Source organism: Gossypium hirsutum, chromosome A01, assembly GCF_007990345.1.
Source record: "Gossypium hirsutum isolate 1008001.06 chromosome A01, Gossypium_hirsutum_v2.1, whole genome shotgun sequence".
Lineage (NCBI taxonomy): Eukaryota > Viridiplantae > Streptophyta > Magnoliopsida > Malvales > Malvaceae > Gossypium > Gossypium hirsutum.
Window position 1 is genome coordinate 64,067,356 of NC_053424.1, and position 26,383 is coordinate 64,093,738.

Consider the following 26,383-nt stretch of genomic DNA (forward strand, 5'->3'; position numbering starts at 1 on the left):
TCATTCGTATAATCGAACCGAATCAAAGTTCATATATCAAATTAAGTATTGGATAAAAGTTCATGTGGTCAATGTTCATGTGTAGTTTTTAAGATTTATTTTTTGGGTTAAAATATGATCCAAGTCCCTTACTATTCATACATTTGAAATTTGCTTCCTCTAATTTTAGGATTTAAAAATAGTCAAATTGTTAATATTATTTTTTTTGTTAAATTTAAGTTTATTATAATGTCAATTTTTAGTTGCATAACTATTAACTGAGTTTATTTTCTTTCAAAATGTTACCTCTAATAAATTTAATAAAAAAATTTAATAGTGTTAATAATCAAATTATTTTTTTTATCTGGAAGTATTTTATTCAAGGTGAATTAGCATAAAACTACTTACTTTTTGGGTTAAAATATCTTGGCCTTCTAATGAAGTAGCTTTAAAACTTTGATAACGTATGTTTAAATGGATGGAGGAAAAAAAAAATACATTCTGTGTTTTTGTGTATTAATACTCAATTATTTAAAATTTTAAAATTAAAACATACAAAAGCATCTGTTAAATTATTTAATTAGTAGTTATTAATAAAACAGAAATCCATAAAACTTTCCTCACCAACTACACAGCAAACAACAAGCCTCTCTTTCTTACTCCTTGTTTTCTTTCACGAGAAGCCTCACAAGTCATACGCAAAACAATCATAGCACCTAGTCCTTATTTTTCATGTTTAGATCACTACAAGTTTTTACTACTAAGTATTATACTTGTTATTCACTTCTGTTTTTCTGGGTTTTGAAAGTTTTCCTTGTTTATGCTGTCACTAAAGTTTTGATAAGCAACTCTGTCACTAAAGGAAGAAAGGAAAAAAAGAAAAGATCTTTGGCCTTGACTTCATCTGTTTGCATCTGTATCCCTGTGTATATACTCGAGGAGTCTTCTTTAGCAAATGGGCATTCGTTGAATCTCTTCGGTCATGGATCTGGAGACTGGTGTTTATCAAAACTATGCAAAGGTAAGATGCTTTTTTTTTTTATCAAATTCGTATTAATCGCTTTTCTTTTTCACTGAGAACCCATTTATGTTCTTTCATTAAAGGGAAACACAAATTTGAGTTTGAAAGTAAATACTGAATGATGAAAAAGAAAACTCGTTCAAGGAGTTAAATGAGTAACATTAATTCGGGGTTCTAATTGGATTCTTTTTTTTAATATTGTTGCAGAAGGAATCATGGAGAACGGTATTGATTTTGGCATACCAAAGCCTTGGAGTTGTCTATGGGGATTTAAGCACTTCCCCCCTATATGTTTACAAAAGCACATTTGAGGAAGATATTCAACACTCGGAGACAAATGAAGAAATCTATGGGGTTTTGTCTTTTGTTTTCTGGACTCTCACTTTGGTGCCTTTGCTCAAATATGTGTTTATAGTACTTAGAGCTGATGATAATGGTGAAGGAGGAACTTTTGCCTTGTAGTCCTTGCTGTGTCGACACGCCCGAGTAAACTCACTGCCCAATTGCCAATTGGCAGATGAAGAGCTGATTGAGTACAAGAAGGATAGTATCGGTTTGGCACCACAATCAAGTTTTGGGTCAAGTTTGAAATCCTCTTTAGAGAAGCATAGGGTGTTGCAAAGGTTCTTGCTTGTTCTTGCTTTGATTGGGACCTGTATGGTAATTGGTGATGGTATCCTCACACCAGCTATTTCCGGTGATTACAGTTTTCTTTCCCTGGTTTCTTGTGGTAATTATGTCATAAACTGGATTGCTTGATTTTTCGGGTTGTTTGTGCAGTTTTCTCTGCGGTGTCTGGGCTGGAGCTATCAATGTCAAAAGAACATCATAAATGTAAGATGCTTTCTCCTTTCTCTTGCTTCGGCTGCACATAACTGTAGCTTCTAAATATACTCTTGGCTAGCCAGAGAAGACAAATAATGGCTGATAACAAAAGCTCGGCTTGTAGGCTAAGTTTCTTGGTACTTTTTCTAGATAAATAATCCATGATGCCAATCCCTGTTGGTGTTGCTGGATTTTAGCACAAAGTGAGATTGTAGGTCCTTTTGATTGCTTCAGTAATTCTCAAGTTTTAGGATGGTTGTCCAGACTTTTCTAAGTTTGTATTATGTCTCTTGGCGTTGAGTTCTTCAACGATTAATCTATATGGCACATGATTTCTGTGATTATCTTCATTTTTCGATCTTGGTCTCTCATAACCTTAAGCATATGTATTGTGGGACCCATAGTTTTTACCTTTCACCTCAAGTTGGTTAGACTTTCCAATCAACATTCTAAACTGGGTCATATACAGTTACATAGTCCACCCAAACTAGTAGATTGAATCTCTTTAGTGATATATTTGCCTGTATACTCTGCTTTCAATTTAAACTTTCAGTTTATATCAAAACCACTGACCCACCTTGGGAAATCATATGAGACGTTGTGAGTACACACTTTGGCATCAAGTTACTTAATATGCTCCTGCATGATAAGTTATAGTTCCTAAAGAAATGACCTACTAATTGTAGTTTTAAAATAAGCCAACTTATTCGAACCATGTAGAATTTGTACTCATGTGCTAGCTGGGACCCTAGCTTCAGGTTGACACTAAACAACGATTCGTGATCTTCAAAATGTGCTTTTAGCTTTGCAACTAAGTGTTTAGTTGTGCAATCTTCTTTTTGTCCAAAGTATATTAATTGCACTTCAAATAAGCTATTACTGATGCTCCTATGAAATGTTAAAAATAAGGCCACGTTGAAATGCTTTTGGAAGTTGGTCTTAGTAGAATTTCTAACCGTGACTGCTAATTGTAATTTCTCTTTCAAGTGCATGTCTCCATACAAGTCGTTCTTTATTTGATCCTTGAGATTTTATGCCAGCTTTCTTCTCTTCCTATGTCATCCATATAGCATTCTACTGCCTCTTATGAAGGTTCAACAAATTTTGCAGACGTAGAGGTTCCAGTCGCATGTATCATACTGATAGGCTTGTTTGCCCTTCAACATTATGGCACACACAGGGTTGGTTTTCTGTTTGCACCTGTGGTTCTAGTATGGCTTCTTTGCATCAGTGCCATTGGATTATATAACATCACTCACTGGAATCCTCATGTGTATCAAGCTCTGTCTCCATATTACATGTACAAATTTTTTAGGAAAACCCAGAGAGGAGGTTGGATGTCTCTGGGTGGTATTTTATTGTGTATAACAGGTCAGTGTGTGTGGTTTTGGTTATATGTTTATTTGTGTGTATTGCTACCATTTTGGAATAAAAAGATTGATTATAAGTTTATTTACATTTTCATTGTTCAGGTTCAGAGGCTATGTTTGCGGATCTTGGACATTTCTCACAATTGTCAATAAAGGTATATATGCTTAGTTCATGGTTAAGGATTTCTTCTTTACACTAAGTCAGCATTTAGATCTATAAATAGGCGGGCTGGGTCAATTTTGGGTTTAGATCATTTTGAGTTCATATGATTTAGGGTTTAAATATCTCTAGATTCAAGGCATTTTGGGCTTGGATAATTTGGGTTGGACACTTAGGTTATTTGAATTTGGGTCTTTTCAAATTCAGATTATTGAGTTTTAAAATAAAATCAAATTTAATTTAAAATCTGATCAAGTTAGATAATATTAGAATTTAATTCAAAGGTAAAAGGGAAAAACACTATATTTAAAAATACATCTAAACATTTTAATTGATATTCTTTAAATTATAGTTGATTTTCTAATATGATTGGAAAAAAAAATATATACGTTTTTACATTTTTTGGAACTAAACCGTTTTACTTAATGTTTCCTTGTAGTCATTCGTTTGCTTTTAATCAAATTCAACAAAGTTATCTCAATTTTCAATTTCTATACCAAAGAGATTTGAACTTCAAAGTCAAACTTCAAAAAATCAGCGTTTAGGATTAGAATTGACAAGTCTAGTTGCCATGGTAGGAGTTGTTGAGAAGAGCCAACTGTTCTGTCTCATGGATGATTAAACAAATATTTTGTTGCAAGTTGTTTGGACTATTGAATTATGATTTTGGTTGACAATGTCATCTTATTTACTTTTTACTTCGTGGTGTAGTTTTGACATTCAGGAGAAAACTACACATCTTCTAGGAAACACATGCAGGCATTTCAATTACCAACTGAGAATTTCATAACTCTTTTATGAAATTTTAGGCATCAGAAGCATTTAATGTTAGACAAAAGAATTTCTATAGTTGCATGCTTGCTGGTTATTGTTCTCTTTTGAATTATGCTGTGTTTAACAGCTTTTATCTAATGGGAATTCTCATTTCTGCAGATTGCTTTCACCTTTTTGGTTTATCCATCCTTAATTCTTGCATACATGGGGCAAGCTGCCTATCTATCTCAGCATCATATTATCGAAAGTGATTACAGAATTGGATTTTATGTATCTGTACCAGGTAGGTACCTTAGGTTGTTCTTGACAGTCTAATTTGGATGATAGGTGAGTTTTCAGCTAACTGCAACTATCAAAACGTTATCGCTTCAGAAAAGTTAAGATGGCCCGTTCTGGTTATAGCCATACTTGCCGCAGTAGTTGGAAGCCAAGCTATTATAACTGGAACGTTCTCCATCATCAAACAGTGCTCTTCCCTTGGTTGCTTCCCAAGAGTCAAAATAATCCACACATCATCCAAAATCCATGGTCAGATCTACATTCCTGAGATTAACTGGCTCCTGATGGTGTTATGCTTGGCAGTTACTGTTGGCTTTAGAGACACGAGGCGCATGGGTAATGCATCAGGTATGACAATCCACTCCATAAATGTGTTTGATTGGTTTTATAACTTGGGGCTTCAGAGCATCTTGTGTCTTAGCTTGGTATTCTAGCCTGAACCATGTCTTCATATTTGGAAACTGGAAACATATGGTCTTTCTTTTGGACCCACCAAAACCTGTACTTTATTGATAGATTGCATTTGGTATGTCTGAAAATTCCCCATGTACGATAGAGATCTAAACCACATCAGGCCAATTTGCAACAACATCAGTTCCTTTTCTCTCAGCATCTGCTTTTAAGAGTTGCATGGCATCCACTAAAGGAAATCCCATACTTCATTTAAGGGCTGGAGTTCATTAAATGGCAAGGGCAAGTCCTGGAGATAGAGAAGAAGGGAACAGATATGAGGTAGTAAGATTAGTGGAATTGGTTAAGCAAGGTAGCTTACCTCAAGGGTAGTTCCAGTAGATGGACATTCTAGTAAACAGGAAGTCCTAGCCTATCCTATTAAGCCGGTTCATCACCTTCATCTTTTGGTTTTCACTCCTTCAGGAGCACTGGTGAGGCCAACAAATCATAATCATAAAGAGTCTATTTTCTAGCAGCTATGGGTTAAATTCTTAATACCCATGCTAACTCTACTAACCACTAAAGTGCCAGCAACTTATAATAATTGCGAGCATCTATACTGGTGCAACATAGACAAGGATGTTTTCTGTTTCCAGCCATATATGTGGATTTGAGATCATGACATTGCCTATATACAAGACTGAAAGCAGAAATGGAAAACGATTCACCTCTTCCTAAATCTAAGGAAATTCTACATGGATTGGTCTTGATATAATTAAAGTTGCCTGAAAGTTTGGCACTAAATTATTGGTGTTTGAGGCAATAGGAGACAGGAGTAGGGAATTTGTTGCTTCATTTATTATTTTTATATTGAGAACCAATGTTACATATTTGATATCCGTCTTTCCTTGAAAACATATTCTGAATTATAAAACGTAAATTGGATACTCTTTTTGAATCTGCATTTGTACTAGTAATTTTGACTCTTCGTGTTTCTTGTTGGACAGGTTTGGCTGTTATAACTGTGATGCTGGTCACTACCTGCCTGATGTCTTTGGTAATTGTTTTATGCTGGCAAAAGAGTGTATTCTTGGCAATAGGCTTTGTTTTCTTTTTTGGCACAATCGAAGCACTCTACTTCACTGCTTCCCTCACCAAGTTCCTTGAAGGGGCCTGGGTTCCTATTGCCCTTGCTTTCATCTTCCTTATAATCATGTGTGTTTGGCACTATGGCACACTGAAAAAATATGAGTTCGATGTTCAAAACAAGGTATCCATCAACTGGCTACTTAGCTTGGGTCCCAGTCTAGGCATAGTACGGGTTCGTGGGATTGGACTTGTCCACACTGAGCTCGTATCTGGAATCCCTGCAATCTTCTCCCACTTTGTCACCAACCTTCCAGCCTTCCATCAGGTCCTAGTTTTTCTTTGCATCAAATCTGTCCCAGTTCCTCATGTTAAACCTGAGGAACGGTTTCTGATCGGTCATATTGGACCTAGGGAGTACAGGCTTTATAGGTGCATCGTACGATACGGGTATCGCGATGTTCATAAAGATGACATGGAGTTTGAGAAAGATCTTGTTTGCAGTATAGCGGAGTTTATACAGTCAGAAAGTGTTGCTCCTGGTAGTGTTAATGAAGATCTGGTGAAAGATGACGATAAAATGACAGTCGTCGGAACATGTTCTAGCCATACAGAAGGGGTTCAGATGAGGGAGGATGATGCAGACAAAATAGAGGCAGCTGGTCCATCAGAGTTGAAGGAGATATGGTCACCACCACCTGTAATAAAACTGAGAAAAAGAGTACGGTTTATTGTGCCAAAGAGCCCGGAGATAGATACTGGTGCAAGGGAAGAGTTGCAGGAACTTATGGAAGCTAGGGAAGCTGGGATAGCATACATACTAGGGCACTCATATGTCAAAGCCAAGCAAGGATCTAGCCTGATAAAGAAGCTTGTAATTAACTACGGGTATGAATTCTTGAGAAGAAACAGCCGACTATCAACCTATGCGTTAAGTGTACCCCATGCATCTACGTTGGAGGTGGGGATGATATATCATGTTTAATTTTCTTTTAATGGGATAATTTTGACCATAGAGAAACAGGGAAATGTATCATATACATATTCACAGTTATGCGCAAATAATATATGTGTATATAAGGTTTTGAGGAGAGGATGATCAATAATTCTCCTATTCAAAGCATTAAAAATAGTCGGTTTCAATTTGTAAAGAATTCAACCAATAACCAAGCCTAAATTTTGGCGGGAATCACAAATTCTCGGAGGCTGTATTATATCTACAGAGTTATTTGTGTTACACCCTTTACCCATCCCACCTCCGGTTGCAAAGTTTTTCTTTTAAGAATCTAATAATATTTCCCTTAAAACACATTTCAACCTTCAAGAAGTTTAATTTCATTTTTAAAAATCATTTTGGAATATTTCTTTGAGGCATAAAACGGGTTGCTAGTGGTTCAAACTGATAAAATATTTTGTATGGGTGCAAGGATTGCAAGTCTTGAGACTTGGACAACAAAGTATCGAGACTTAGCTAATAAGTCTGGGACTTGGGCTATAAATCTCGATACTTGTGTGCAAAATTGTAGATTTTAGACTTTGTGTGTAAAATTATAAATTTAATAGTGACATAACATCATATAAATTTCACTCATATTCACTTACTAGCTCATTTTTATGTCATACTTATCATTTTCCTTATCAAATTATTAACTTTGTTAACTTTGTTTTTGTCCACCAATTAAGTCAACTTTTCATTTAAATATTCACCAAAATACCATAAAAATTTATTTCACATTTTAGTCTAAAACCATAACACATTCATACTTATCTCTACTTTCATTTTCATTAAACTATTTCATTCACTTACGATAGTTTTTTAAGAACTTACCTCTCTTTAAATAATAATAAAAAAAGCACCAAAATCCTCTACTTAACTAATCCAATACTCCTCTTTCATGCTCAATCTCCATAACCCACAATTCGACTCTTTCTCTTTAAAACACATATTATACATAACACCTAATTATCATGTTCTTGAGAAACTTATGTAAAATAATCTTAAATATGACAAAATACATTTTCTTACTTTATTTTTTTACTTTTTCGTACTAACTCGGGCTTTCTCTCTCTATATCATGGAAATTCACTCTTTCCATGAAGAAGATGACGATGGAACTAGGCTTAGAAATGTGTGCTCTACAAGCTTTTAACAAGAAAATGACTTGGGTAGTGTAAACTTTGGATGAAATGTGAGAAAATATGAGAAAGATGAGAAGAGAAAACTTTCTTCTCTTTTAAGGAAGGTGGACGACACGAAGGGGGAAAAAATCAAATGAGGAGAGAAGACATTTCGTCTTTCCTTTCTTTTATTCAAAAGAATTGTCAAAGTCAAAGCACAAAAAAAAAATCAAATGAGTGGCCCACTCTTTTTTATGATTTTTAAAGTCCAAAATCTATGGCCAATAATTTTTTTATTTCATCTTTACACATACGAAATAAATTTTAAAATTTCCGATATAAAATTCTCAAAATGTCCAAAGTATCCTTTAATGGAGAAATTGCACCTTTAGTCCCTTTCTTTTATCACTTAGCTTTATTATATCGAATATGTCATTTCATTAAATCCCCAAATAACTTCATAAAGGTTCATAACAATATACAACCATGTAAAAATTGCTTTTTAATCCTTTCTAAGCTAAAAATGGAAATTTTGAAATTTAATCCCTATACTTTTCATTTCATTCAATTTAGCCTTTTTTCCCACAATTTCACACTAAACTTTACTTCATTGATTTTTGACTTCAAATCAATTTAATTTATTAAGAATTCGCTTTATTAGTCTCGTTGTCCAAATCAATTTAAAATATAATTTTTTTAAAAAAGACACGTTAATAATATTTATAAAATTAAATTTATATTTTTCAAATATAATGAGAGTTAATTACATGCATTGATTAAAGTAAAGCAAAGATCAATATAAAATTACAAAAAAAAAGAATATATAAAAGAAATTTTAAAGAATGTATAAGAGCATATATATGAAAACTTTAAATTCTGAGATAATTGTTTGAGTTTCAAAATTCTTCCTTTTTTTAGTTATATTTAATGTTTGCCAAATTAATCAATAATTTACAACTCAAACTGAATTAATTTTTTGCAATGATGCATAAAGCATTGAAAGGTAAAATAATATAAGAAGCTAAAATGAAAATCATAGTCACGCATAATGTTTATTTACTTAAAATTTCAATATATTTATACATCTCCCAACTCATTGTTGAGATTGTTGGGATATTTGAGTAAGCCCAACTAAACTGTGATCTTTATTTCAGTTTTTAGCTTTTTGAGCAACAAACTTTGGGCGTTGTTTAGAAAAATTATTTTGAGGTAATATGTTCATAGTTTGTATTTCGTAGCTGTTACCGAGAAATTAAGCTTGATGATATTTAGCTAAGAACACGAGGGCCGTCATCGGTTCTCTTTGTTAGATATGATCAGATATCTACAAAATTATTTTTTAAAAATAAATTAGATAATTCGTTTAAAATGACAATTGTTAGGTTTACGTTAAAAATTAGAAAAAATTCAAATTTAAGAATCAACTATGCATTCTCGCCACATCCAAAATTAATACATTAAATCAATGTTGTCTTGGATTTTGAATATTATAAGTTTGAATTCACCCCTAAAATTAAATTCAACATGAATTTATTTAATTGAAAATTTGTGATGTAACATTTTTAATTTTATTAAAAAAGCAAAATTTTATTCACTCGAATTTGACAACATTTTATCACTGAGAACAAGTAACCAATAATTTTGAGGATTAATTACAAAATTGTATAACACATATTTATCACATGTATTTAAATAACAATTCCAAATAAAAATTCAAACTATTACCTACATATGATAATAAGCAACTTAAATAAATAATTATAATAATAAATCTAGGAACGAAACTAACATGTAAACCATTTCTCGAATAAAACTTAAAAGGACCCGCATGTCAACCTGCTTGGATCCATGTATTTTTCTTTTTTTGGAAAAAATGAGATAATTTTGAATTGATTCTTCATAGTTTCTCATCTTTTTAATTTAATCTCTATTTCAATTTAGTTCTGATTCAATTCTACTTGCACACAATTTATATATATGATTATATGTACTATTTAATATATGATTTATTTATATTCTTAAATATATAGATTTGATGTTTACTTTTTAGCATATTGCTAATTAATTATAAATATTCTAATTTTAATTTTTTTGTATTACAAGTTATTAACCAAATATATTACTTTTATGTTTTAACTAATATTTTTATTCCTTTTTCAATATTATTTAATTAAAATTGTCTCAAACAAAAATATTTTTACTTATCTTATTCAAAAAAAAATTGTAATACCCCTCACTCGTCCCAATAGTCAGTACAAGCATGAGACGCTAACAGGATATTTTCAGAGTAAAATCAATACTTTATGTAAGAAAATAAATGATAAAATTTATAAAATTATATAAAAATATTTAAATTCTATCCATAATGAGTTTTGTTCCTTCAAAAAAAAATCCAAAAATCATATAGTGCCAATTAAAACAAAAGAACTAGGTAATTTGTAAAATATAAGGATGTTACTTAATTTATTAAAGGAATTTATAAGAAATTAAGTAAAACCAAAAGCATTAACCGTACGTTAAGTTGCCGCCTAGGTGGTCAAAGCTCCCGCCTAAACGGTATTGGAGTTATTAGTTTTTCTTTTCGCTAAGGCATGGCTCAGGCCACCGCCTAGGTGATACTAACTAAAAGTGATTGTTCGACAAGGACCCACCTAGGCGGCACTACAACCTTTCACAAGTTCACCCTTTCTTGAATTGTAACTAATTTCTTAAGCCTTCAACCACTAACCATAACAAAAACCAATCTTTGGGATATTAAAAGTCGCATTTTATTAGTCGAGAACAAACACTGAAACACCACAAACTAGACTTTTACAAACCACATTCGAAAAATAGATCAAAAGTCACAATCTACGCTCATATAACATGTTCAAAATGAGGTATAACATGTCATAACAACCAAGATATTAAGCTAGCCTGTTAAACCTATACAAAATCAATCTAAAGCATGGAAAACCAAGGCTTGTATACATACATTCAAAAGATATAAAGTTTGGCTCAAGGTCAATAAAAAATAAACAAATTAGAACTATTACAACTAATAGTTATATGAAACATTTATATATGCATCCCTAAATGAGTTTTCTAATACATGCCACTAGGTATCAATTGTAAATACAAATATTTCATACCATTCAATGTTGATAATGGTGTTTGCTTGTGATTCTCAAAAAGCACCAAGCTTTGATTCAGAAGACCTACTCGAAAAAATAATGGCGCATCAAGCATAAAGCTTAGTAAGATAATATGAAAATTCCATATATACTTACCTTTTAAACAATAAATCGAACTTTATAAATAATTTGTAAAACATTTGAAAAACAATGCTCATAATATCTATTAAAAAATTTAGAAATCAGAAAACCTAATTAGTTTTCAAAATGACAGTCTATAAATAATAACATCTGTCAAGTTCAAGAAATCATTTATAAAATAACAAAAATAGTTTGATTTCAGCCCATAGTAAGCCTAAATAAATAAAGAGGGGATGTTAAGGACTAATTGGCCAGAGCCACCATAACAGAAACGCTGAAGCGTGAGTGTTCGAAAACCAGATCAGAATCGCACCAAAGTGCTAGTAACCGAAGTATCGAAGTACTAATAACAAAATACCATAGCACTAGTAACAGAAGTCCCCTATTGTCATGCCAATATCCAAACCATTTTAACTAAGCTACTAGGGCCTTGTTTCAGAATCTCTGGAATGCCAATGTTAAAAATCTCTAACCAAGTTTATAGTTTGAAACAATATTCGAGGCAGTAAACACTATATCATGAAATAATAATTTCAACCATAGCATTAAGTTACTAAATCAAGTGTCAAACTCATATTAACTTATCTACAAGAAACTTAACTTGAAAATCATTTACAAAATTGTTTTCTTGTCATTAATCACACTTTCATAGCATTAAGACGTTTACATACCATAACATATTCATATTGATAATAATATCAATTCAATTAGAAGAAATATTAATTCAAAATAAGTAAATTAATGTGTTTTCCAAATATCTTAGAACACTAAAATTTTCGAAAGTGTTGGAGAAGACTAAATCTACCTTAATTAACAAGCTTTTCCTTTCCCTTGCAAGCACCCTCCTTTCATTCTTCAATTTCTCTCATGAACAATAAATAACCATTAACACACAATAAACATGAGACTAAGCATGGATGAAATGAAAACTATAAAATCTATACATGAATACCTCTTTTCAACTTCCTATTACATTTTCTCACATTAGGGCTCAAACCTTAAAACACTTGAATGATGGAAATTATGAGGGATAATGCTCAATAAAGGTTTAATGATGATGGATTTAAAAGAAATTGATGGAAAGTGATGAAAAATGGTGAGAATTAGTAGTAAGAGAAATGAGTAAAGAAAAAGATGAAGAAATGTGGAGAACCTTCTCCCCCTTTTTATGGTCGGCTGGTATAGAAGGAAAAAGATGATGTTATCATCTTTCTTTTAACATCTTTTATAATACTAAATATAGTCAAATGGTCAAACACTTAATATTATTTAAGCATGTGACAAAAATTTGAAGTTTAAGGATTTAAAATTAAATAACAGACTCAGTCATCACCAAAAGTCTCTAATTAATCTAATATTTAATCTCATTTATGTTCTAAATATCTAAAATATCCTCGGTGGAAAAATTACTATTTTACCATTAGTTTTGTATTTTTACCTGATTAGGCCGGTAATAATTAAATTAGCTAAGATTTTTTTAAAGGCTTCTTAATGAATTAAAAATTAATTTAATCCCTATAAAATGCTAATTTTATCATACCAAAATTCTACTAAATTTCTCGATATATTTGTATACAATAAATCAAAAATTTTGGGTGTTATAACTCTCCCCTCTTTATAAAAATTTCATCCACGAAACTTACCTGTGTTAAAAAGTTGGGGGTACTTTTGATCTGCCATAATTCTTTGTGGCAAATTAGGTCCTTTTTTATACTTACGGAGTTTGTTTTTTAACAACCAAGTAATGCTTTTGTTAAGTTTTCATTCCAAGCATGTAGTTAGTAAATTGAGTGATTAGGAGTGTTTTATGACATTTTAGGCTAATTTGGGCCTAAGTGATGACTAACATGTTGGTTGAGTGTGTAGGACGTCGATTTAGGCCAAAAAGTCAGTGGAATACTCCCTCTGTTGCAACATACTACTTGGATGTCACAACAGACTTTCAAAATACCTTAAGAGCATATTGTCGACCATGTTGCAACACACACCAAGGGATGTCACGACACTGTAACACCCCTCACCCGTATTCAATGCCGAAATAAGGTTACGAAGCATTACCTGACTTACAAAATAATAAAACATACATTTAGCATACATTTTCTCAATTCAAGCATTCATTATTTAATCTCAATCAATTTGTCCCTTATACGAGCCTACGAGGCCCTAAACATACTTTGGGAGTAATTCGAGACTAAACCGGTAACTCTAGAAACTTTCACGAAACTTTGAAAATTTTTCTCAAAACAGGGGACACACGCCCGTGTGGCTAGGCCATGTGTCTCACACGACCACCAGACACGCCCGTGTCTAACCCCGTGTAACTAACTGACTTGGGTCACACAACCAACACACACGCCGTGTGCCCTAAAAATGGCCATACACCCCCATGTGCCAGGCCGTATACTAGGCCGTGTCAAACCTATAGGGTATACTGACTTATACCACATGGCCAAGTCACACGCCCGTGTGTGAGACCGTGTGGAGTATACTGACTTATTTTCAAATTCAACACCAGAGGACACACGGCCGTGTAACATGACCATGTGTCACATACGACTGAGACACATGCCCGTGTGGACAAAAATAAGCTATTTACCAAGCCATTTTGCCACCTATTTTGCACATACCTATTCAAGCTCAAATGGTACCATTTCAAGACACTAATATGCATCAAAATACCATCAACCAATGTTCAAATCATACCATTTCTTTACCATCAATACCAATTACCAATATGCTACAATTTGCCATCTAGTTTCATACCTAAATTCACATATACAATTCAACTAATTATACCCTTCCAATCATGCATTATCATGTACCAATTCACAAGCATAAAGCTTCCCAAATATCAATCCTTTACCATTCAAATTACCTAATATCATTAAGCTTCATAAATCCAACTTCAAGCACACATTATATGTGACAGCCCTAAATTGACCCTAGTCGGAAAGTGGTTTCGGGACCACTAAACCGAGTCATAAAAAAATAATTAACTGTCCTAGTTGATGCTCATTATATGTACTTATGCATGTGTGAAAATTTCATGTTTGAATTTTGTTAATTGTAAGTGAATTTTAGTAAATAGGACTTATATGAGAAAATTTATAAATGTGCTAGGCAAATGTAAAGTGGCCTATTAATGCGTGTTATAGAAATGGTGGGTTTGCATGTCAAATTGCCCAATATTTGAGCTAGTGGCCGGCCATGCTATGAGTGGAAACATGTCACAAACATGTTATGTTAGTGATGTATGTTAGGAACAATAAAATAAGGAGTATGGGTAATAAAGAAATGGAAAAAGGAAAGAATGTGTGTGATTGTTTCTCCCCCTCCCCATTGCCGTGAATGTAAGAAAGAAAACAAAAAAAAAGTGTCCATCTTTTTTTCATTTCTCTTGGCCGAATGTTCTAAGGAAGAAAGAAAAACAAGTTGTGTTCTTTGGTTCTTCTTGGCCGAATTGAAAGGAAGAAGGGAGTGAAGCAATCGGTCATCTTAGGTCACTATTAAGGTAAGGAAGTTTGTATTAGCTCTTGAAATTTCAGTTGATATTGAGTGAGATATCAAGTGATTTTTGTAAACCATGTTGAAATTTTGATTTTTGGGGTGAGTATGGTTTTCGGCTATAAAAGATTAATAAGGGTGATGGTTGTGTTTCATGCTAAACTTAGATGAATAATGGTAGTTTGCTTACATCTTGATATCTATGAGTTCCTTTCTTGGTTCTACCATAGACCCACGAAGTATATGTTTATTTGGTGTTGTTGGAGGTTTATGATAGAAGCTAATGAGTGAGAGTTTGATAGATACTATGAGGTTAAACTTCATGAGATTGTAAGCTTGTAAGTTGGATGATGAAGTTCATGCTTTGTGAAGGTAAATGGTGTAGAAGGAGCATTCGGCCATGAAAAAAAAAGAAAATTTATGATGAATTAAGTTGGAAGCTATTATAATGTACTTGTGCATTCGGGTATGGGATGAAAATATATGAGATGGTTATAATCAGCCTTGTGATTCGGCTCTTGCATATATATATTTGCACATGATGTATTGGTATGACATATATATATATCATCTCAAGGTATATGTTTATATATGGTGGTGTTTTAGTTATGGAGTAAATGATGGATGCGTATTGAGTTATAATATGTAATGCATTAGTTAGTAAAATGTATGTCATTTATATGTGGTACTAAGTATATAATTGGCCTCAACGTAGACATGCATATTCGGCCACATGAGATGGATTGGCGTTGCATGTATTTGGTTAGAGGCAAGCATATTGATGCTTTTATCTTGACTTAGACAATCGGCTAAAAGGAAGTGTGGGATAATATGTCGAGTTGATTCATGATTTCATATGTATGTGACTTTAATGTCTAATGAATATATATGGGCTAAGTACCTTGAGTTCCTCTTTTTGATGCTCAAATGATTAAATCAATTTATTTGTTAAATTAAGCTCAAGAGCAAAGGGGAACTAGATCCGATAAAGGGAAGGAAAAAGTGGTCGAATAGCCATCGAAATCGTTCGACGACATCCGAGGTAAGTTTTTGAGTAATAGAACTTAGATTATGATTTGATTAGATCATGTTTTAAGCAAATCAAAATCATGCTCTTTGTATGTGGCTATTGAGCCGAAATTGCAAGTGTGATAAGTGTCTTGTGTTTGAGCTTTGGTAATGAAAATGAAATACGGATGTGTCATGATTTATTGATATATGTGCTTGGTTATTCGAATGATATCCGGGCTAAGTCTCGAAGGCTTTTGTGCTAAGTGACTATATCCGGATTCAGATCCGAAGGCATTTGTGCGAGTTACTAATTCCGGGCTAAGCCCGAAGGCATTGGTGCGAGTTACTAAATCCGGGTTAAGTCCCGAAGGCATTTGTGCGAGTTACTATAACCGGGCAATGTCCCAAAGGCATTTGAGCGAGTAGCTATATCCGGTTAAATTCTGAAGGTATGTGATTCGGGAATGAGCGATCTTGCTGTAAAAATTTCAGTTAATACGCTTGTAAAATCCCAACAATGAGGTATGTTTCGTATGTGCATTGGAATAGTTGATTCCCTTCGAATAATATTCGCTTAGTCGAGTAATGAGCTTCCGGTATTTGGTTAAGATGATCCCTTATGTATGAATATAGGGGTTGGAATGTGAAGTAGGAATGATTTGAGAATATGTATATATGGGATTATCCGTTTAGTTATATGAATGCTATACTTCAGTTGTGCTTAAATTCTTTGCTCGAGACTTACTAAGCATTTAATGCTTACTCCGTTTCTTTAATCCTCTGTTTTATAGATTTTGGTTCGTCAGCTATCGGACTCGGGAATTTTGAAGTCGAAGTCGCCCACACTATCAAAGCCCCTTTCGGTATACTTTTGGTTGAACTTTGAAATGGCATGTATAGGACTACCCTTTTTGTTATTGGTCATGTACCCTTCGGTTTTGTGTAAATTTGGATAGCCATGCGAAAATGGCTTAAATATACTTTGATCATAGCATTATAATCGTTTTGTATGTTGTTCGTTGAGAGGTATGGAAATGTTGGTAACGGTTAGCCATGGGAATGGTCATTCAGGATCACTTTTGGTATATGTATGACAAACTCTAGTTGATCCATGGAGGATCATGAAATAGGTAAAGTTTACCTTAAAAATAGATGCTGGCAGCAGCTGTGATGTGGATGTGAAAAATCACTAAAAATAGTAGGAATGGAATTAAATAGTTAATAAATTTTGTAATCGAACCTTGATGAATCTATTTTCATAGGAAAGTAACGAAACATTCATATGAATAGTATATTATGAGATGTTAAAGTTTTCGTGAGACAGGGCCAGAACGGTTTCTGGATCCCCTGATCTGACTTTGGAAATTCTCTATAAATTAACCAGAGAAAATTAGAAGTCATACCATATATGTATAGATTCCTTTTTGAGTCTAGTTTCATTAGAAATAAATGGAATAAGTATTGAAGCCCTGTACAAGGAGTTATCTAAGTCGCAATGCAAGAAGGTCAGTGTAGTCGAACCCTGTAACAGGGGAGACTTTAACTAATAAAATGTACTAATTGGCCTGACCAAAAATTCTAGAAAAAAATCTGTAAATGGAAATATGAGTCTAGTTTCAGGGAAAAATTACAAAACTGATTTTCAATTTTTGGAACTCAAGATATGATTTTTAAGGTGACAGTGACGCAGTTAGCCAACTGCCTGGAAAAATTTAAAATGGACTGTGCAAATAAGTGATTTAAGTCTGCGAACCCCTCATGTCTGACTCCGGCGACGGTCTCGGATACGGGGTGTTACATTATAAGTCAATTACCAAACTCAAAAAAAAACCATTTACACATTTATAAACATCGTTAAATTCATCATCACAAGCCAACTCAAGTGGCCAAGATACATTTTCATTACATACCAAAAATGACTCAAGCCTATATGCCATATACCATATATACACACACTTCAAAAGTACCAAAATAGATGTTCGATAGTGCAATGAAGTCCTTGACGATCCCCAGATCCGAGCTAGCTTTGTAGAACTATAAAACATTGAAAATTAAACAAAGTAAGCTATAAAGCTTAGTAAGTTCGTATGTATATGAAATAATCTCAACAATCATTAGCATTTCAAAATGGATAACATAATTAACATTTAAAACATCAATCAATGAGCTAACATAAAGTTTAACTATATCGAACTCATAAGTTCTCAACTTCTTCTAAGTTGTTACCTGAATAGTTTTCAGTATATAACTGTACCTAGAGCTGATCATGGGCCGGGCGGCCCGGCCCGGCCCGAAGGCCTGCCCGAAAAATAGGAGGGTTTGGGTAAAAATATAGGCCCAAAAAATGGGCTTGGGCAAAAAAAAGAGGCCCGTTTAGAAAACGGGCCGGGCCTTAGGTAAGAGTTTTTTGGCCCGGGCCCGGCACGACCCGGCCTGAATTATATATTAATATATTTTTTAATCATTTTAAAATTTTAATATAACCATTTTTTATTATATTGTCAATTTGTGTATTATTTTAAGAATTATTTTAGTATCTTTTTATTTATTTTAATATTTTTTTATGTTTTTAAATATATTTGATTTATTATATTTTTAAATTTTTTTATTTAATGAAATAAGCAAAAAAAAATTAATATGGGTCGGGGCGGGCCGGCTCAGGCTTAGCAATTTTATTTCGGGCCGGGCTTGGACAAATTTTTAGGCCCATATTTTGGGCCCGACCGGGCCCAGGCCTAGTAGACGGGCCTAAAATTTTGTTTGGACCTGGCCCGACCCGACCCATGATCACCTCTACCTGTACCGATATATATCTATTTATCACCAACTCTCTTACCAAATCACTTCGAGCTTATAAATGTTTACGATACAAATACTTCGATTTTCCGATGCCACTATGGTCTTACACATATGTTGCCAATGCCCTACCGTGGTCTTACATTCACATGCCATAACTCGGTTATGGTCTTATTATCTGATGTGCCATAGCCCAGCTATGGTATTATTCAACAACTCGTCCACTTAAATCGTACATTTAAATTAAGTTCTACACATTTAACTATAAAATAAATACAATCTCAATACCATCCATCCATTGAATAAATACACATTTAAGTTCAAATATGCGAACTTACCTCGTGTACGGAAATAACAGAACGAACAGACTATTCAATTACTTTGCTTTTTTCCCTATCTAAGTCTGAATTCCTCTTTTCTTGATCTATAAGTAATTAAAATCAGCTTATTTAATCAACTATTCATTCAATTTAGTCCAAAATACACTTTAAAACATATTTACACTTTTGCCCCTCATATTTTACATTTTTCACAATTTAGTCCTTAATTCATGAATTTACAAATTAATGAAATTCCAATTAAACCCATGCTACTTGAATTACCATTATACCCTAGCAGCCCATTTTTTCATTTATTCCACATTTTAACCACACATTTTTCACATTTCACAATTTAATCCCTATGTTGCATTTTCACTAAAAATCACTTAACAAAACTTGTTTAACTAACATCAAATATTCATAATCTAGCATTAAACATCAAAATACTCATATATTCATCAATGGAAACACTCAAAATCTTTAACAGTTTTGCAAATTAGCCCCTGGGCTAGCTAATACTAGCTGTAACGATATCAAAAACATAGAAATCATTAAAAAGGTGAAAAAATCATACCTTAATTGAAGAAAACAAGCTTGAAAAAATTCAAGCCCTAAAATGGCTTCTCCTCAAGTTAATAATTGGCTAACAACGATGATACAAAACAATTGTTTTGTTTTGTTTTATTTATTTTATCTTTAATATACTAATTACCTATTTACCCTTAATTAAAAACAATTAAAATGCATGATAATATGTCCATAAAAGTCCACTTACACTAGGGATGGTCTAATTACAGCATAAAGGTCTTTACTTTAAGGTTCTATAGCTATTTAATACCTTTAACTAATAGAACACTGCTTTTGCACTTTACGCGATTTAATCCTTTTTCTCAAATTGACCATTTAAACGATAAAATTTCTTCACGAAATTTTCACACATACATGTTATCCAACTGTAAACATTAAAATAATAATAAAATAAATATTTTGACTTCATATTTTGGTTCAAAAATACTGTTTCGATTTGACTAAAAAGGGGTTGTTACAGACACAACCTTGAATGAGCACCAAAGGAACATACTGTCATTGGTGTCGCGACACAGTTGTGACAAGGGAACTAAAGGCAACAAGGGTGTTTTAGTCCACACAACTCCTATTAATGATGTTTAGTCACTTGTATTAAGTCTAAATGAGTCATTTAACATGACTCCTATAAATAAGACTACTCAGAACTCAACAGGGGACTTCTTCCTCTTCATTTAAGTTTCAATTCATAGATTAGGTTTTTACCTTGGAAATTTTGTTTTTATTATTTTACAGTTCTTGTTTAATTATTCATTTTCTTAATTTGAATTGTGAATCATTCAACTATTGCTACAAGTTTCGAGTTTTAGACTTCATCAATATTCAAAATCTCTTTTCTCTCTCTCTCTCTCTCTCTCTCTATTTTTTTTCTTATGGTATTTTATTAATGTTTCAATTCAAGTTCGAGATTATGTTAATTAGATTTATGTTAATTATATTCAATTTCGAAGGAGAGTAACGAGCGAATATGGGAATAGTTAACAATTATTTGGGGTTTCTTGTCGAATCAATTGGCTCGGGTTGAAAGAGATTAAACTCTAGGCTTGACAACCCTAGGAAGTCATTTAGGCAAATGAGGTAGAGCGAATAGTCTACCGAGCACCACTTGGCTTGTCCTAATCTAAACTGTGAGGTTGAGAGATAAGTAGTTCTTACCGACTAGTTAGGTTAGTTAGAGGCCAAGAGGTAATAACTAGGTTAACTACTAGCTGACCAAATAGAACCCTAAGTTAGAAGTTAGCTATGAACACTGAAATGAGTTAGTCTTCTGTTTTTATCCTTGATAGATTTACAATCACTTATTTCTGTTATTTAATGTTCTTTACATGTTTTATTTTCATCCATCTATTCATATGATTTATCGTAATATGGTTTTAATTCACTACTGCTTAGACTTGTTATCATAAAGATTAATCACTAGTTTAATCAAGCCTCCTTTGGGTACGATCCTCGAAATACTTTCGTGTTCCGTTGTAACAATCTATATCACAACCTGACCTGTATACTTATGGATATCACCTAATTCCATAAATTTTGCAGTAGTATTTTTCACTCTCGACTTAAGCATGTCAAGAGGCGGTCAAGTTGTTGGCGCTATTGCCCAGAAGGCTTCGGCATTAGATTAGTCTTTATCTTTTGCATATTAATAGGATAAGTAGGAAGTCTTAGAACTATAGATACGATTTCAATTTTCATTAAGTTATTTCTCTTTTTCTCTGTGGATTGCATTGTATGACTCGAATTAGGGGCACCCCTATAGAGCCAGCATCAAATCCAGAGAGAATCATTTGTTGTAACCGTAGACAGTAGCAACAACAACAAAAAATGCAAAATGACCCACCACGTGATAACTCGTTATACAAAGAACCACTAAAGCAACAACCACCACCAGAACCACCTTTGCCAATAGAGCCTCCCATGACTCGCGAAGAACATACACTACGAGATTACGCACTACCAAATTTGGATGTTGTGCAAGGCAGTATCGAAAGGTCGATAATAAATGCAAACAACTTTGAGATTAAAATGGCCATGATTTAGATAATTTAGAATAATCTGCAGTTCAGAGGGATAATGACATTGTCATGTCGTTCCATTCTTTTCATGATGTGTAAGGCACCGCCTGTGAAGGCAAATAAATGTGCGGTAGCTGAATTGAGATGTAAGGTGGTTTTCCTTGAGTAATTGAATTAATTAATTCTTCTGTTAAAAAATGGCTAAATAAGGCTTATAGGCCGATTTTGAAATTTATTTAGGCTTTTAGGTCGATTTTAAAATTGTTTCTTTAGTCAGATGGCTTTCCTTTTAAGTTGCAATTTTTGATTTTTTTTAATATAAAAACTTTCTTTAGTTAGATGGTTAAATTTTGGTGGTTTTGTCCTTGAGTCCCAAGTTCGATTCCTTTCCCACTCATGTTTATATTTTTTATTTCATGTTGTTTTAAGCTTCTTCTTCTTCTTTTTTTAATGAATGTTTTTAATATATTAGCTTCTTTAGTTAAATGGTTAAATAATAATGATTTTATCCTTGGGAGACCAGGTTCAATTCCCTTTTTCTAAACACATTTGTAATTTTTATTTCATACTATTTCAAGTTTTTAATTTTTAATTAATAAATATATTGTTTCAATTTTTTTATTTTAATTCATCTCTTTAATAATAACTCTTTTGTTCATAAAATCAAATAATTATTATAAATATGATTAATTTTAGTAAATTAGTAAATATTTTTGTATGTGTATTTAAAATATTTCACATATAAACATAATGATATTTCAAATAACTAATTGAAATATTTCACATATAAAAATATTTGAAATATCATACTCATAATGTAGATGAAAAAACAATAATATTTGAAATATTTTACATATAAAAACAAGGGAATTGAAATGGGGTCTGAAGGATGAAATAATTATTATTTAACCATTTAACTAAGAAAGCTAAAAAAAAGAAGCTTAAAATAACATGAAATAAAGAATATAATTGTGAGTGGGAGAGGGATCAAACCTAAGACTTAGAGGATAAAATCACCAACATTTAACCATCCAATCATAGAAATTAATTAAATAAAAAAAGTCAAAAATTACAATTTAAAGGAAAAACGCCTCTAGCTAAGCAAGCTTTCCTAATACGTGTACGGAAAGCTCGTGTAGCTGGACACGCTTTCCAGAAAGCTCGCCTAGCTGGACGAACTTTCCCTCAAAATCGACTTATTTCTTAAAATAATTTTAAAACCGACCTAAAAACCTAAATAATTTTCAAAATCGACCTATATGCCTTATTTAACTATATATATTAGTTTATATACACGAATGTTATAATTATGATTTTTTTATAGCTATGAGTAATATTAAATTATTCTATCCTTTCGGGAATATTTTTTAAAACATTTTTTAATTATATCTTTTTTAAACTAAAAATTGTTTTGATAGAAATATTTCGAATATTAATATTTTAAATTTTAGTTATTGTAAAACGTAAAAAGAAAAAAATCCTTTAAATGCATACAAAGCTAAAAAATTAATAAATGATTCTGTACATTTCAATTAAACATTTTGTATTTTTAAATAAAAATTTTAATTCACTATATCTTCAATCAAGTTTTCTCTGCCATATTTGTTGAATAAAATTTCCTTGAATCCAGTTGCCAGAAGATTCACCGACCATGTTATTACTGATTAACGAATAAAATATTTCAATAAAAAAAATCGTAAAAAATATAAATATTTAAAAATCGAGAAAGAAAAAGATTTATAATAGAACATATCTTAAACCTTAAACTTCAACTGATCTGAGCTTATTTTGCAGGAATTCTTTTTATAGAGGAATTATGAATTCAACAATGGAATGTTTCTGACTATCTTCCATAAATTTTACAAGCTGCAATTTAGAAGGGTTTGTAATTCTGTATGCTATTTTTTCCATGCAGTTAAATGGTTTTGTAATTTTCTATGCGTAAAAATTTAAGTAGTTTAACAAAATTACGGGTATTTAGTGCTGGTAGTCTTATGGCCTCCTTTTATTATTAAAAACAATCCCAACTATTTCCCTATTTCAAAATTGTAAACTTGTTTCATGGAGTAATTACAGTAAAACAGTTGTAGCAAATCTTTAGACAAGCTTGATGCAAAATATAATAACTCTTCACGGCAAGGTTCATGTAGTAAAATATGCTTTATAAATCCGATAACATTATTTTTGTTTAAAGAATTTCTATTCTTATGTAGCATTTAAAAACTTGACTGCAAAAAACATGTTGCAAAAGGTCCTCAAGTTCTAGTAGTTGTACTGCCTGTGCCTCCAATTCACGCTCTTCCACATTTTGGGCGTTGACTTGGAACTTTCATGATCAAAGATTGAAACCTTTTTTCCTTTTTTTATTTGATGCATGATTATTGCAGGTTCTAAAGTTTTTTATTTCATGCTTTTCTCAAAAAAAAATTATTTATTTGTAGTTTTGGTTCAAAGCTAACTACAAGTTTATTTATTTATAGTAAATTAAGAGATGGTCCATATCTATTTTGTAAAAGGCCATTTTGGCATTGAGCTCTGTTTTGTTTATGTTATAGCCACGGAAACTGGGTCTTGTAAGTGCATGGAGCTCTTTACAGAGGCAAAGGTCGTGAAACTGAGGAGCCACCTTGAGAAATACCTAGTGGCCGACGATGATCAAGAAACCGTCCATCAAAGCCAAAACAGCTCAGGGAAAACAGCTAGGTGGTTGGTCGAGCTTGTCCCTGATAAACCATACGTTATCCGCCTCAAAAGCTGCCATGGGAAGTACCTGGCAGCCACTGATATTCCTTTTCTTTTAGGCATGACGGGTAAAATGGTGCTACAAACGGTGCCCGACAAGATGGATTGGAAACTCCAGTGGAAGCCTATAAGAGAAGGGTTCAAAATCAAGCTTAAGAGCTGGTGCGGGAAATTTTTACGTGCAAACGGGGGGACGCCGCCATGGAGGAACTCCATCACTCACGGTGAGTCTCGTATTGGAGCTACGAATAAATGGGTATTATGGGATGTGGAGGTAGGAGAGTACTCCGAGTCTTTGAGCTATTCTCGTGTGTTTATGGAGTATTTGTTGTCAATTTCGAGCTTTTTTCCGGAGTCTGAAGAAGTTTTGGAGGCTTTTAGCGATGATAGCTTAGCTTCAAGCCCTCCGTCACCGGTTTCAGTCGTGTCCTCGTTGAAGTCCCCAAGGTCTTCTGTGGTTCCAACAGGGTCGCGGGAGTCAGGCAAATTGGTACTACGATTTAACTCTTTTTTCTTAATTAAATAGTAACCTTGTTGGTTTTAGCTTCTTATTCCATCTTAATATAAAATCAAATTACTTGATTATCTATACTAAAACAGAAATAGTATTGATTGATTCGGAGAATTTAACAAAATGTTCAAATAAAAATATTGAAATAGATACAAAAATTTAAATTATGCACTATAGTATAAATTCTTAATGAATAAGATAATAAATTAAATTAAATCTTAGTGTCTATTTTTAGTAATGTGTCATCATGTATGGTCAGGGTAATCATTTGCAATTATTTATAGTAAGAGTATTATTTGTTATACATGTTTTAGTATATGAATTAACAATAAATTAATTCAATTGATAATATTTAAACACTTATAATTTATTTTTAACAAAGTGAAGAGAAATTTTTCACTTATTTTAAAGAGTCTTATTTTTTTTACAAGAGTTATTATTATCTTTTTAATTTCAAGTTTAAATTTGTACCAACTATTCTTTATTTTATAATACATACATAATAAATAAATTTTTTCTCATGTTATTACACTAATAACCAAATGACACAAAACCTTTAAATTATTTGTTAAGTTAATTTATAAATTATCTCTAACAATTATACACCATCAGTAATCATTTATGTTCTTATTACAGTCAAGTGATTTTTATTTAGATTCACCACCGAAATCAAAAGGTAGGACTATATGCTACCATGTAGCAGATGAAACTGGTGAGGTTGACGATGAGGCAATGGAAGGGCACTCTTTTAGTTTCAAGGGTAACGGTGTAGATGAACTAACTCACAAATTGAAACAAGAGACCGGGCTTGAGGATGTTGTGGTGTGTGCTCGCAGTCCTTTGAATGGGGAGCTTTTTCCTCTTTGTTTGCGGCTTCCTCCCAACAATCTTGATATGCATGTAGTTGTAGTTCCATTAGCATCAAAAAGATGAGACTTCTCTCGGAGTTGCTCTAATTTTTCCTGTTTACTCTTGGCAATACACAATACATCTTAAGCTTAATGATATGCATAGTGAATCATCTCTGTAACATTTGGTTATAGATTTTAAAGTTTCTAATAAATATGAAATTGAGATAAATTTTGTATTAGGACATTGAGGCTTCGTTTGGATGGGCGATTGACTGCGGTGCGGTGCGTTTAACTTATTTTTTGTCTCACGCTACAGTATCGCTGCAGTATCTAATCTCACCGCCACTGCTGTTTTTACACTAACCGCAGCTAAACGCACCGCCCATCCAAACTCACCCTGAGTTTGGGACAGGTTGTGGTTGGATTTGTTTCAACCAAGACGACTACAATACATCCCACAACATTATTTTACTTGGGAGTTTTTAACTGTGTTATTGTATTATTAAATTATTAATTTACAGAAAAAAATTGTAGTTATATATTTATAAATGGTTGTACAAATTTATTTTGGAATTAATTTTTAAATGGTTTTATTAATTTTAATTTTATTAATTTTAATTTAATATTTTTTATAACTTTGAATAATGTTTTACAAATTTATACTTTTTTTAAATTAAATTTTAAAAAATGTGTTTTTTTATAATTTTAAAATAATTAAGTTTGAAATAAATGAACATGGACAACTGTTTGTCTAGGTTCATTCTAATAAAAAAATTCAAATATCTTTTT

At 32.5% G+C, this 26,383-nt stretch overlaps 1 protein-coding gene, 1 long non-coding RNA gene and 1 pseudogene across 2 annotated transcripts; 2 read left to right on the forward strand and 1 right to left on the reverse strand.

Moving 5' to 3' along the window:
• Positions 1-598: 598 nt before the first annotated feature.
• LOC107901979 (potassium transporter 6-like) lies at positions 599-7,123 on the forward strand (annotated as a pseudogene).
• A 3,634-nt stretch (positions 7,124-10,757) lies between these two features.
• On the reverse strand, positions 10,758-12,462 carry LOC107901980 (uncharacterized). The gene is made up of 3 exons (XR_001685535.2): positions 12,212-12,462; positions 12,065-12,112; positions 10,758-11,202 (listed from the first exon to the last, which is right to left on the reverse strand). It is a non-coding gene; the product is annotated as an uncharacterized lncRNA (long non-coding RNA).
• An 11,539-nt stretch (positions 12,463-24,001) lies between these two features.
• LOC107900423 (uncharacterized) lies at positions 24,002-25,820 on the forward strand. Its single transcript, XM_016826027.2, has 2 exons — positions 24,002-24,722; positions 25,380-25,820. Exons 1-2 carry the CDS (start codon positions 24,072-24,074, stop codon positions 25,674-25,676), a joined length of 948 nt encoding a protein of 315 aa, XP_016681516.1. The 5' UTR covers positions 24,002-24,071; the 3' UTR covers positions 25,677-25,820.
• The last annotated feature ends 563 nt before the right edge of the window (positions 25,821-26,383 follow it).